Raw genomic sequence first — 13,625 nt, 5'->3', positions numbered from 1 at the left:
CGCCCCGAAGAGTAGCCGAGAGCTATTCACATCAGGAAGGCCTACGGAGCACCAAATGCGATTTGAACTAAATCAAATGCTGGTAGGTGAACAATCCCATTAACGCGTGATAATTTTAGATTAATCGCCTATATGGCCTCGATTCTATTCTCTTGGTCATGGGCAAGCAATGCCTCTTTCGGTCGTCTCTGAGCGAATTAGCTGTTATTTGCTTCGAGCGGTCTTGATTTCACGGCTTTTCGCCGTTTCTCCCGCATTCTCTATTTCAGCACCCCCTGCGTTGGACGGAGGATCATTCGTGTTACGAGCATTTGTATCTCATCTTCCACTTAACGGTACGGATCGCTCGCCCCTTTTTTGTTCGGGCCAATGCTTGGATCTGGTTGTCTGCATTTCGTCCTCATCTGCTGCTATGGCCATCCTCCGTCTCAATTTGAAACTTTCTTATCTTAGCAAGCTCTTCAGCTCGTGCGCATCTGCTCGCAGCTTATCAGGGGCCCGGGTGTCCTCGCTGGCATACTGTGTATCTTTTTGATGCCACCTCGGGCCGGTCAGATTCTCTCTTTGTGAAGGGCCTCATTTCACCGAAAATCCTATCTAAGTTGCAAAACGCTCTAAGAGTATACGGACTGCAGACGGGTCTGCGCGGAAGCTTCAATGACTGAAATTGCTTCTCGCCGATGTCCTGTGTGTCGATGTTGTTTTGGTGACCTCGAAATCTCGTCTTCATCACCTTTCTTCGTTGGAGCGCTGCCTTTGTTTGGCGTTTCCGTTTTGTCTTTCAAAACTGAAAACTTTCGGGAGCTTATTCATTGCCATACGACATCGCCGAATGGTTTGGACAGGACATTGTTTCCCTCTCGGGGACTCCTCTGCTGGTTTATTCGACCTAGCCGACGTAGAAATCTCTTTTGACAGTCGGAGTAACCGGTATCGTGTGCGGCACGCTCGCAGGTGATAACCCTATCCGATTAGATGATAAGTTTCCATCTGAGGGACTGCCTTCTTCGGGCTTTCACAGTTTACCCCTCAAAACAAGGCTTCTGGCGTGAATCGCGTGCCTTTGGACCAATGCGAAATTGGGGGTTTGCAGCGCCTGGGTCTTTTGTATGCTGGAGGTGATGACCCCCAGTATGTTTTGAGTCGTTCTGGTTCTGTCATCGGGCCCAATACGCTCTAATGGACTTGCTCTCGTCAGAATTGGACCTTTTGGAGCGCTCCAAATTGTTTCTTCTTGCGGATGACTCTCATGGTCTCCGAGAGTTTTATGCGGGACTTGGTGGACTGCGGAGTTGACCTCTTAGGACCTCACTGTTGAGTTTTTGGACTGGAGTCGCGACACCCAGACTAGCTTCCAGATTTGTCGTTGGTGGTGGTTATTCTCCCGCGCAACAACACCCATGTCCCCACCCCCTCCCTTTGCAGCTCTACGGCTTCTGGCTTGAGCCCGTGCCTCGCGCATCTCGCGGGCTTGTGAATGCGTCCTCGACATCGAACCGCTTGCGTCTGACGCGGACCAGTCTTTTCTTTGGCGCCTTTTGGAAGAGCGCTTATTTGGTTGGTTGAGGCTGTTTGCCTCTCTGTTCTCACTCCGCAGTGTAGCATGCGTCGTGACTCCACGCCTAGCGAATTTGCCGCGCGAGGTGTTTTGACGACGCTCTTGCGGCTCTTTTGAGAGATCACACGCCTAACAGTAGAGGCGTTGAGCGGAGTCGGGTGATCGTTGGAGTCGTGGAACTTCATTTGCGCAATTCGCGTCAGTTGGGTTGAGGCTTCGTGGTTCACGAGCGCTGTCAACACCACAGCTTTTCGCCGGGGGGGGAATTCTTGGGACTGCGTTGGGGGGAGATAGAGCCGACGAGGCACGTATCTCGACTGGCTTTTGTCGAATCTGTACTCGCCTCCTCCCACGACGCGGATGCCACATCGCGCTTCCGGACTCGATCTGTGGCCGAGATCGTCGGCTCCCGCTGTGTCGCCGATTGTTCTCGGTGGAAAAAACTGTGTCTTTTTCTTGAACATGGATTGTCATCTTGGGTTCAAGATCCGGTCTTTTTATGATCGCCTTAAAAACAAAACTAAAATCAAAGAAACAAATAATTACAAAGCTTTCCTCTTGAACATCGCAAGCTCCTGTTGCGTGCTTGCTGTGTGGTTTTATGCGCGTCGGTTAATCGTGGACCACGCCGTTAGTCCCGGTCGGATCTACACGGTATCGGGTATTTTCCCGCGAAGAATAATAGCGGAGTTAATCCCAAGGAATATCGCCATGATCGGATCTAAGACCAAGCTAGATCTGGTGTTGTTCAGTCTCGTGTAGATTCGATCTGTTCTTTCTCTCTGGCATCCGCCTTTCTGAGTGAGGTCGCGAGGATCAGATGCTGATGGCAAGTCTTTGCTGGTCTTCAAGCTCGTTACTCTTCACCGCAGAGTTTCGGCTCTGAAGTTCCACCTTGAAAAATGAACATCTCTAGGCCCCTATTTATAGGCTCTCAGGACAGTGCGCCAAAAAGGCAATTGTCGGCCCAACCTTCTGCACTGTCGACCCTCGGGCACTGCTCGGGCCACCTCGGGTTGCACACGTGCCTAGCCTCGGTGGCTGCTTGGTATTGTCCTTAGGCCACCCCCGAAAGGTGCCGCAGGCACCACACCCCGAGGGCTCGCATTTTGCCGAGCCACCTTGGGTGCTCTGCCTTGGCGAGGCCACCTTGGCGTGCTCCGCCGTGCCCGAGCACCCGGGTGGCTGGCTTTGGAGAGCCCCCGCGGGCGGGTTTGCGACTTTTTGAGTCGTTTTCCGTTGTCTGTCTGTCACTGTTCGGGTTGACCTGAGCTATATTTGATGATCTATTGCGGTAAATTTTCCTTATGTGGCGTAATCCGCTTCTGAGTTCGATCGAATTTGTCTTGATGTGCGTATTCGCCGAGTCGCTCCAGTTGGGACTCGTGATCCTCAACGCATAGCTGATCGTGCTACCGGGGGATTCTCCGCTCGCTGGTGCGATTGTCATTCCGTCGACCCTCGCGCCTCGTTGGCTTGTCGGTTTGTGCCGAGCTATGCTAGGGGACCTATAAGCAATTTTATATGCCTACAAACATCTATATGTTTAGTTCTAGAATAAAGTACGAAATTTTTTGAAATATTTATAGCACTAGTATTATCACAAAAAAATTTGTATCATGAAAATGTAAGTCAAAATCAATCAAATTTTGTTTCATCCATAATAATTGAGCATAATATAAGCCGAAGACAATATATTCCACTTCCGTAGTGGATAAGGCAACACAATTTTGCTTCTTGGATGACCAAGAAACTAGGAAGTTACCTAAGAATTGACAAGTACCACTAGTACTCTTGCAGTCAACCTTGCATCCTGCAAAGTCGGCATCACAAAAACCAAAAAAATCAAAAGAAATATGCTTTGGATAAAACAAACCAAGATAAATTGTACCTTTTATATACTTAATAATATGTTTAAATGAGATTTTTTAGGAGAAGCTTGAAACCATGCACATACACAAACACTAAACATTATGTCGGGTCTACTAGCAGTGAGATAAATAAAATAAACTACCTATTATACATCCATACATCTTTTGGTCTACTTTCTCAACACTTTCATTCATATCCAACTTGATGGAGGTACTCATTGGAGTTTGTGCGTGCTTGGAGTTTCCCATCCTAAATTTCTTCACAAACTCTCTTGCATACTTGCTTTGTGAGACGAAAATTCCATCATTACCTTGTTTGACTTGGGAGTCCAAGGAAGAACATGAGCTCTCCCATCATGCTCATTTCAAATTACTCTTGCATAACTTTTGAGAATTTCTTGCACAAAGATTCATTAGTAGCCCTAAAAATAATATCATCGACATAGACTTGAACTAAGATAAAATCATTTTTCCTTTTTCTAACAAACAAAGTATTATCAATTCTCCCTTTTGAAAAACAAATTTTGACAAGAAAACTAGAAAGGCGAGCAGAGCTTGTTTTAAACCATATAAAGATTTTTGAACCCGATAAACATGATTTGAAAGAAAAGGATCAATAAAACCGGGGGATGCTCAACATAAACCTCTTCATCTATAAAACCATTTAAAATAGCGTTTTTAACATCTATTTGAAATAATTTGAAATTTTTAAAACTAGCAAATGCCAAAAACATACAAATTGACTCCATCCTTGTAACTAGTGCAAAAGTTTCGTCATAATCAATGCCCTCCTCTTGATTGTGTCCTTGGGTGACCAACTAGCTTTATTCATAGTTACTATACCAAATTCATCAAGGCTGCGTTTGGGAACTTGGATTTGGATTTGAGAAGTTGATTTAAAATCATGGGATTTCAAATCTAGAATTTGAAATCCATGATTTGATAAAATCTTTTGTTTGGATGTCATCACTAAATGCAAGGATTTGAAATCACAGATTTAAAATCTGATGTTTGGATGCACTTTATTATACATGAATTTGGATTTGAAATTGGTGTTTTAAAAAATTTTATGCTCTCTCTTAACTCCTTAATAATTTATGCTCTCCTACTCCATGCTAAAGCTGAAAATCACCGCAAGTCATTTCATTCCAGCTCCTGTTGGAACATTTTTCAACGTCACACGTTACCAAGTCATTTAAGTTTCATAATTTTATAATAATAAGAAACCATAACTCCGCAATCACAATCAGAAAAGATATTCAGAACTATTAAATCACTGGAAGAAACATCAACAGCAAGCAACAAAATAACCAACCCACATTTCTGCTCAAGACCAACAGTTAAAAACGAGTTTGATAAATAAAAAACTTCAACATGCTACAAAATTTGCTCACTAGGAAATTCCAATCATCACCAAACTTTTGTCCTCGGAAAAGAAAACATAATTCCAGCAAAGCGAAAATATTATAAGTACTGAATACCAACATAATCAGATGAAGCTTCTGAAAATGCTAAAGTCCGACGGTGCAGGCTGATCAACCATCTACTACCAAGCTTCAAAGATCTTGGACGGTCAAACCTGTAGAAGAATAAAAGCCGATAAGCCCCGTAGCCAGCATCACTCACTCCAAAAGTCACAACTATAAGTTTGCATCCTAACATAAATGACAAAATAATGAGAGTTAAAATATGCCTAAAAAAGAAAAAGAAATCCAAGAGAGAACTTACTCGAATGGGTTCAAAGATTTGGGGGTTCTTGCCATCCAACTAGAAGCTACTCCTTAAGAATAAAGAGAATAAAATCTTTTTTTTCATCATCAGGAAGTGACTTCAACAAATAAAATTTTTCCGGATTGCTATCCATTAGCTTCTCAAATGTCTTGAACACTTGAATGCGACTTAAGTTGGGTATTTTTGAGACCACGTGATGAATCTCCTCACCGGTTGGTGGTTTTCTTACTACTTCCTTCTTTCTCTCATTAAAATACTCAGTCACAGAAGCTGTCATCACTGCAAGTGAATCAACCAATTTATCCCCCTTCTTTTGTTTCTTTGAACTTGTCTCACCACTAGTTGATGTTCCAGGAAGATGTTTCCTTGAAGAGCTTCCATCTTCGTTTGTTTCAGATTGTGCCACAGATTCATCATGTTGCATTGTGTTAGCAGCCTCTTCAAAAGTTTCTGCACCTTCACCGTTGGCTCTATCTTTTGCACATAACACCATAATATCATCCTAATTTTTAATCAAACGATTCTGGTAGCCTTTTGCATCTGGATTAGCCTGCAATATAAGAACATTCACAAATATTTTTTAGATATATGCAACAAACTAATAATTCAAATTAATAAATATAAAGTGCAATATTACCGCAACATAATCGTTCCATACTTTTTGCTCACTAGCGGGTATAATCACCATTTTCTTCTCATCATCCCACCACGTCAAACCACTTTTATTTTTAATGTCATAGATAACATTATAATGGGTTTTCCAAATTTTGAGTCGATTTTTCACGTTATCTTTGTTCAAGTTGCTATTAAATGATTTTAATGCATCAACCGCAACTTGATACACTTGAGGCTTCCAAGTACCATCGACTTTTAATCCTTGGTTCATTTGATCGTACAACACATTGGCTAAAGCTGCGTCCATATCACGATTCCACACAACATATGATCTTGAATGAGATGCAATTTGTTTCCCTTTCTTTGTCATCCTAATACATACCAAAGTGAATGACACAGAATTAGTATTGAAGGTTGATTAGTAATGAAGGATGAAGAATAATGGTAATAACAGAGTTGTGCTTGATCCCTATGACTAAAATGAAAAGAAAGTATCTTGGAGCGAAAAAAAATTTAAATCTTAATCGTGCAAAAGATATATGTATGCAACGTAGGTCTTTAATACAACCATAGTCTGCAATTAACCCATATACCTGGAGGTATACCTGGAGTACCAGAAACTGATACAGTGATCTTCTAGGCCTTGATTCAGGATTGGTAGATGTAATGGATTCTAGTCTTCCTCTCTTTTAACAATATAGACATAACATTACTTTACTTCAGCTTAGAACAACTTAATGATGGTACCAAGTAACATACAAATAGATCAATGACCTGCATACAAATAGATCAATTGAAATGATCACATCCAATTGCCACCTGCATTACAATCACAATTACAACCAAGCGAACAAACTCTTGCATTACAATCACAATTACAACCAAGCGAACAAACTCTAGCCACAATTGAACTTCTAAAATCTTGATTTTGACATATATAATCTAAGTTAACACTCAGATTACTAAGTATATATTCACCTGAATCCATCTCAGTGTCTAAAGGGTTATCTAGAATTGAGTCTGTTTATACTCAGAATTGAGTTGACAACTTTATCATCACATGGTCATGCGAGAACTAGATCCTGTTGTCTAATGCTGAACTTAACAAATGATAGAAACTACACTGCATATATAAAAATCTCACAACCACTCATCATCTTCTTCATACTCGTCACCCTCATTTCCATCTTGTAGCTAAATTATCTTAAAGTCGGTATTCATCCCACATTTGCATAGCTAAATTATCTCTAAAGTTGCTCCATTCATCTGTAACTCTCACAGTGGTGATACGCTCATCATCTACATTCTCAATTTCTAAAACAGGAGAATCTTCTAATTCTCGATCCACATCATTCAACAAGTCGTCTTCATTCATCTGTTCACGTAAAAAGTTGTGAAGAATACAACATGCATTAATGATCCTAATTTGAGCCTTAACACTATAAAAGCTAGCTGTCCGTAATATAGCCCATCGCTTTTTTAGCAATCCGAATGCTCTCTCAATTGTGTTTCTAGCAGAGGAATGACGTTGGTTAAATAACTCCTTGTAGTTTCTTGGACCATTTTCTCTCCAAGACTTTATATGATAGCGAGTCCCTCGATAAGGTGCCAAAAACCCCGGCCCATTTGTATACCCAGCATCCACAAGAAAGTATTTATCTACAAAATCAAAATCTTCAGTCACAACAATGTAAAAACTAGGAAGCAATACATATATAATAATTAAAAGAATTATATTCCTACTTGAGGGAAGTTTAAGCCATTGGGCCGACGCAAAGCATCACGCAAAACACGAGAATCTGATGTTGAACCCTCCCAACCAGGTAGCACATATGAAAATCTCAAATTGGCATCACAAACACCAAGTACATTTGTACTGTTCTCTCCTTTTCTATTTCGATATCTACTTTGATCTTCCAAAGGAATAGTTAATTGGATATGAGTCCCATCAAGTGCCCCGATAGCATCCTAAAATTGCACAACCTTACAATTAGTTCTATTAAACAAAAGTACTAAACATGAAAACCTTAATAAAAGAAGTCATAGTTACCTCAAACCATTTCCACTTCTCTATGTCTCTCTCATTAGGATTTGTATATTCTTGTCTAATATAGAGGCTTCCTATCTTCATGACTGCTTGAAGTACTTTGTGGAACTGCCGACTAATTGTTTCATTTGAACAATAAAAATCTATCTTGCTTGTCCTATTTTTTACATTATGAGCTAAAATATGCAAAAACATAGCGACAATTTCTTCAATCGTGACATTTCTTGATGCTACTAATCCCCCTCTAGTACATAGAACATCACATAACCTCTTAAACGCTTGAGGATTCATCCTTAGTTGTTCAACACAGTTATTTGCATTGCAAATAAGATTTCGAATCCAAGACTTTCTAAGGTATGTCCTTTCATCCTCTTCTTCGTGTGTTCTTGAACTCTCCTTCAACATGTGCTTTGTATAGTACCAAGCACCAATGGCAGCAACTATAAAACTGACCACTACCATAATAATGTCATCATCCTCTCTCCTCTCAAATTCTTTCCTTGTACGTTTAAGTTGGATCCTTGAATCCCTTTCATCATTTACCATTTTTAACCTATCACATTAAAAGTTGAACATACAAGCAGATTACGCATATATCCTGAATATATATTTAGCAAGATGCAAATTTAAAATGCTACTCAAAATAGGTACAAGGGTAATTATTAGGATTATTAAGACCATCATTAGAATGCATGAAATAATAAAAAGAAATAAGTAGCTGTCATCAGAAAGAAACACTAGCAAACACTAGCAAACTCTAAAGTGACACATAAAATTTGCATGTCATTATCCATGGACAATGTCACAAGCTAATGTTGTGATAAAGCTAGAGCAATGGATAAAGGCAATCCAAATGTTGCTAATGAAATAATCACAGACAGATGCAAATGGTCTAAACAAGTATCCAAATGCTGCTAATTAAATAATCACAGACAGAGATCTAAGAGGTAGAAGATCATTGGAAATACTTGTAGAATTTGGAATATGTTAACTGTTCTGTGATATTGTCTGGTTTTCATTTTGCAATTTTGGTTGGCTGTTGGCTTGTTTGGATTTCATGTTCCCTAGGTATTGCATATTTGCATGAGAATACGTAATGTTATGTGCCACTTGCCTTCTAATGATCCAATACACAAACTGCAGGTTCTGCTATGTTGCATGCTGCCTAAACTGATATTTATTTGTTCATCAAAGTCGGATGCAGAGGGAGAGGTTTGACACACAATTCAAAACCTAGCTCAGTTTCGCCGGACTTGAATTCTGATTTCCATTCTCCTGGGTCACCGGTCTCAGGCGTGCTTGTTGATTCAAAGAATCAGCAGCAGCAGCAGCAGCGAAAACAGCCACAGCCACGCGCAAGTATAATGCCTTGCATATCGTGTAAGCATACGTGATGTCTATCTTTACTTACACTGTCTGTCCTAAAGAACAAAAGAAAAGGATTTATATTGCCTAATTGCTTATGAGGGTGTTTACTTCATCTTTAGATTCGTCATGATTCAAAACTCTTACGTGTACTAAGCATATGATGTCTGTATATTTTTATGCAGGTAACACATTAATGAAAGTACAAGAAGCACAGAAAATTACCTTTCAATAAAAATGTAGGGACCTAGTACCAAGCATAAATTACTTATATGATCAGTTTTATTCTACGCAATACATATTCTCCCAAATAGCAGTAACTTATGAAGTAGCAGCAATAACAGTGATTATTCACAAATTTCTTGTTCTAGATTCGAATGTGTGAATCAGCTATCTGTCGTATTGTATTAACAGTGATTATTCACAAATTTCTTGTTCTAGATTCGAATGTGTGAATCAGCTATCTGTCGTATTGTATTTGCAAGTAAGTCAGCATAGATCAGGTCAATTTGCACATAAGTAATATCTCAAACACTACTAATGAAGGGATAGTTAGCCACAAACTTTGTGCTTATTCTAATCTTGACAGTCATCCAGAGTAGTTATAACCACAATAATTAAGGTCGGCTCATAGTGTCAAACCCGTGACATCCTTCTTTGCTCAGCAGTTAGTGCATGCCTCCTAATAGAATGGGACTCAAATACTTTCATAATCTTTCTTCGACCCTTGGCACTGTTGTAACGTCTTTCTTCAATATTTTTCCCCCATCACAGGTACATAGAGAATAATGGATAGATTTATGTCGTGTTCAGTGCACATGAGCAGCACACTGGCAGAAATGACACTACAGTAACAATGGCGAAGTCTATGTATTCGACATCATAGCATAAAGTCTCGGAGAATTCAATCTCCGAGCATAATGTTGCATGCGAACGGATTTAAACAATCCGCATGCTAGCCCGACTCAAACGGTAGTCGGTAAAGGCTCATCAAATGAATAATGGATAGATTTATGTCGTGTTCAGTGCACATGAGCAGCACACTGGCAGAAATGACACTACAGTCTTGGATCATTCTGAAGAGGTTTATGATATTGATTGCCGCTATCACAATATAGGCGCTTTCTTCCCACTACTATAATGAGTATATTTTGGATGAGTATGTAAAAAACTCAAAGATGATGCTAGCATAATGAGTAGTTGGAGTTCAATGCAAATCTTCTAAGACGAAAGCCTGTATTTTACTGTCATAAATGCAGAAGACTGGGTTCAGAATTTTCTTTTTCTTTTTTGCAGTTGTTCTATCTCTGGCAACACTCTTCTAAGAGATGCATATAACAGGAATGAGCAAATTCACACAGTGCTAGTGATTAAGCTAGTGCTTCCAGGGACAACATTAAGACTGGACCCTCATCTCTGAACTAGTGATTAAGCAGAACATGGCTCGGCAAGCGAAGATAATTTAGTAGCAAGACTCGTCTTAACTCGATCTACTCGGCCCCGCTGCATCTAAATCTCGAGCTCAGCAAGAACCCGACTCGCGTGATGACTGTAAGCGAGAATCCAACTCGGCAGCAATGAATGAGGAGGCACCTGCATCCCGGAGCTCGCGAAACATCTGAAGATCATGCTCTAGGCAGTCAAGGTCATCAACTATAACTTTCGCCAGATCCGGGTATCCTGCATCCCTTATTACAAGGGCAAACTAATTCACAGTCATTACCAAAGCTAATTCACACAGTGATTTGCTACAGTCACCGCATAAATCAAGCCTACTCAGACATTCTATCAAACAACACCAGCACAGGTTTGAGATAAATGATACCCACATCGTCAGATCCCCAAAAAAACAACCAAAAAAATTTAAAAATTAAAAAACAGCAAAAATTGAAGTCATACCTTGAATTCCAATTAGAAACTGCAGAAGTTTGAGGAGAGCAACCGAAAGAGAGGAGAAAACAAGCTACAATGACGATCTTCTCAGGGTCATTGTCCGATAATAACTCCTTCACGAGGACATGAAGCTGAGAGGAAATCCCTACATAAAAAGGAGAAATTTGTCAAGAGGCCATAATAAGGAAATAAAGGATATTCGTCAGTTGCTTAATTTATACCTCCTTCCCCTTGAAAAACAAGCTACAACAGAGAAAAGCAAACTCAGATCAGATCTAGGGTTTCAAAATACGAAGAGAGATCCTTGTGTTGAGACGAGAGAGGAGAAGGGGAGAGAGGAGAAGGGGAGAGAGGAGAGAGGGGAGATACCTGCGCTGAGAATTCAAGATCGGGGGAGGAGATCGCCACTGAGAAACGAGAGAGAGGAGTCGGGATCGGGGGAGGAGTCGTCGTCCGGATCTGGATTGAGATCGCCACTGAGAAACGAGAGAGAGGAGTCGGGATCGGGGGAGGAGTCGTCGTCCGGATCTGGATTTGGTAAATCCGAAGGGTGAGGGTGGAATTTCGTCGGGATCGGGGGAGGAGTCGTCGTCCGGATCTGGATTTGGTAAATCCGAAGGGTGAGGGTGGAATTTTAAATCGGGTATTTGGGCTTTCAAAATCACCACTTTAAAATCATTTGATTTAAAATCTCACTCAAATTTGAGGCCCAAACAAGAGATTTGGATTTGAAATACCCAGGATTTTAAATCCAGGGCCCAAATCCAAGTTACCAAACGCAGCCCAAGTTTATTTCGAAAAACTCATTTAGTTCCAATAATTTGAAAATTGTTTTATCTAGGAACAAGTTTCCAAACATTATTTCTTTAAAAATTGTTTAATTCATCATGCAAGTCTAAAACCCAAAACTCATCATTTACAGCATCATCAATACATTTAGATTCAATTTGAGATAGAAAGGCAACATTACTGCATTCGCTAATTGCTTTTTAACGAGTCATAACTCCTCTTAAGGGGCTTCCAATGATTTGTTCCTTAGGATGATCCGGTGCAAACTTTCAAGTTTTGGGAGGTTCTCCTTGGTCATTTTCTACTTTATTATCAAGCTTTCTTTCTTGTGTCCTTGATACAACCGTTGAAGGGGGGTTACTAATTTGCAATGGTTCCGATCCTCCTTCAATGTCACCATCATCCCTGATAAGCACAAAATCTTATAAACCAATATTAGACTCATCAAAGGTAACGTTTATAGACTCTTCAACAATGAGTGTTCGTCTATTAAAAACTTTATAAGCCTTAATCATTGATGCATACCCTAAAAATACTCCAACATCTATTTTAGAATCAAATTTATCATGATGATCTTCAGTATTCAAAATGAAACTTTTACAACCAAAAATCCGAAAATAGCCTATGTTGGATGTTTTACCAAAATAAAGCTCATAAGCGATTTTCTTGAAAGTAAGCCTAATCAAAACACGATTTAAAACGTAACAAGCCGTGTTAACAGCTTCAGCCTAAAAATACTTTGCTAAATCAAAGGCATTTATCGTAGTGTGTGTCATCTCTTGTATGATGTGATTTTTTCGCACAAGAACACCATTTTGTTGCGGTATTCTTAGTGCGAAAAACATATATGCAATACCATGATGACCACAAAAATCATTAAAATACTTATTTTGAAATTCACCTCAATGGTCACTACGAATTTTGATAATTTTCAAATTATTTTTATTTTCAACCCTTTTTACAAAATGTGAAAACTCATCAAAACACTCATTTTTGTTTGCAAGAAATATGACCCATGTAAAACGAGAAAAATCATCAACAAACAAAAAAACGTAATGCTTTCCTCCTAGTGAGGCAACACGCATAGGACCAAAGAGATCAAGATGAAGTAATTGTAAAGGTTTAGTGGTGGATACCTCGTTAACAAATTTAAAAGAACTTTTGATTTGTTTACCTTTGGCGCACTCTTCACATTGGGAGTCTTTAACAAAGTTTAAGCTTGGTAGTCCTCTTACTAAGTTTTTCTTTGATAGCTTGGAAATTAACTTCATGTTTGCATGTCCAAGCCGTTTGTGTCAAATCCAAGGATCACCATCCATCGCGGCAAGGCATTTTACATCTTAATCTACAAGCTCATTCATCTCAAAAATATACACGTTAAATCTTCTAAAGATAACAAAAATAATTTTATCTTTGAGGCTAACAATGCATCTATCTGGTTTAAAAATAATGTCATAACCTTTATCACTTAGTTGATTAATACTAAGAAGATTATGATTTAGTCCTTTAACTAAGTAAACATCTTCAATAATGGGAGAATGTTTCTTACTAATAATACCAATACCGACAATTTTACCTTTCTTGTCATCGTCAAAGAGATGTTGCCTCCTTTCATTCTTGATAGGGTTGCAAAAACATCTTCGTTGACCATCATATGATGAGAACAACCACTATCAAGGTACCATACTTCTTTATGTCTTGTACGAGATGTTCCCTACTAGCAAAGATGTAGTGGATACTATAGGTACCCAAATCT

General features: G+C 39.6%; 1 protein-coding gene across 1 annotated transcript; it reads right to left on the bottom strand.

Annotated features, from left to right (window-relative positions):
• LOC109839213 lies at positions 5,663-8,368 on the bottom strand. Its single transcript, XM_020407641.1, has 6 exons — positions 7,826-8,368; positions 7,519-7,743; positions 7,055-7,150; positions 6,494-6,549; positions 5,798-6,146; positions 5,663-5,710 (listed from the first exon to the last, which is right to left on the bottom strand). Exons 1-6 carry the CDS (start codon positions 8,366-8,368, stop codon positions 5,663-5,665), a joined length of 1,317 nt encoding a protein of 438 aa, XP_020263230.1.

This window comes from Asparagus officinalis, chromosome 4, assembly GCF_001876935.1.
Source record: "Asparagus officinalis chromosome 4, Aspof.V1, whole genome shotgun sequence".
Lineage (NCBI taxonomy): Eukaryota > Viridiplantae > Streptophyta > Magnoliopsida > Asparagales > Asparagaceae > Asparagus > Asparagus officinalis.
The sequence above is the reverse complement of the archived record's forward strand: the minus strand, read 5'-3'. Positions and strand labels throughout refer to the sequence as shown.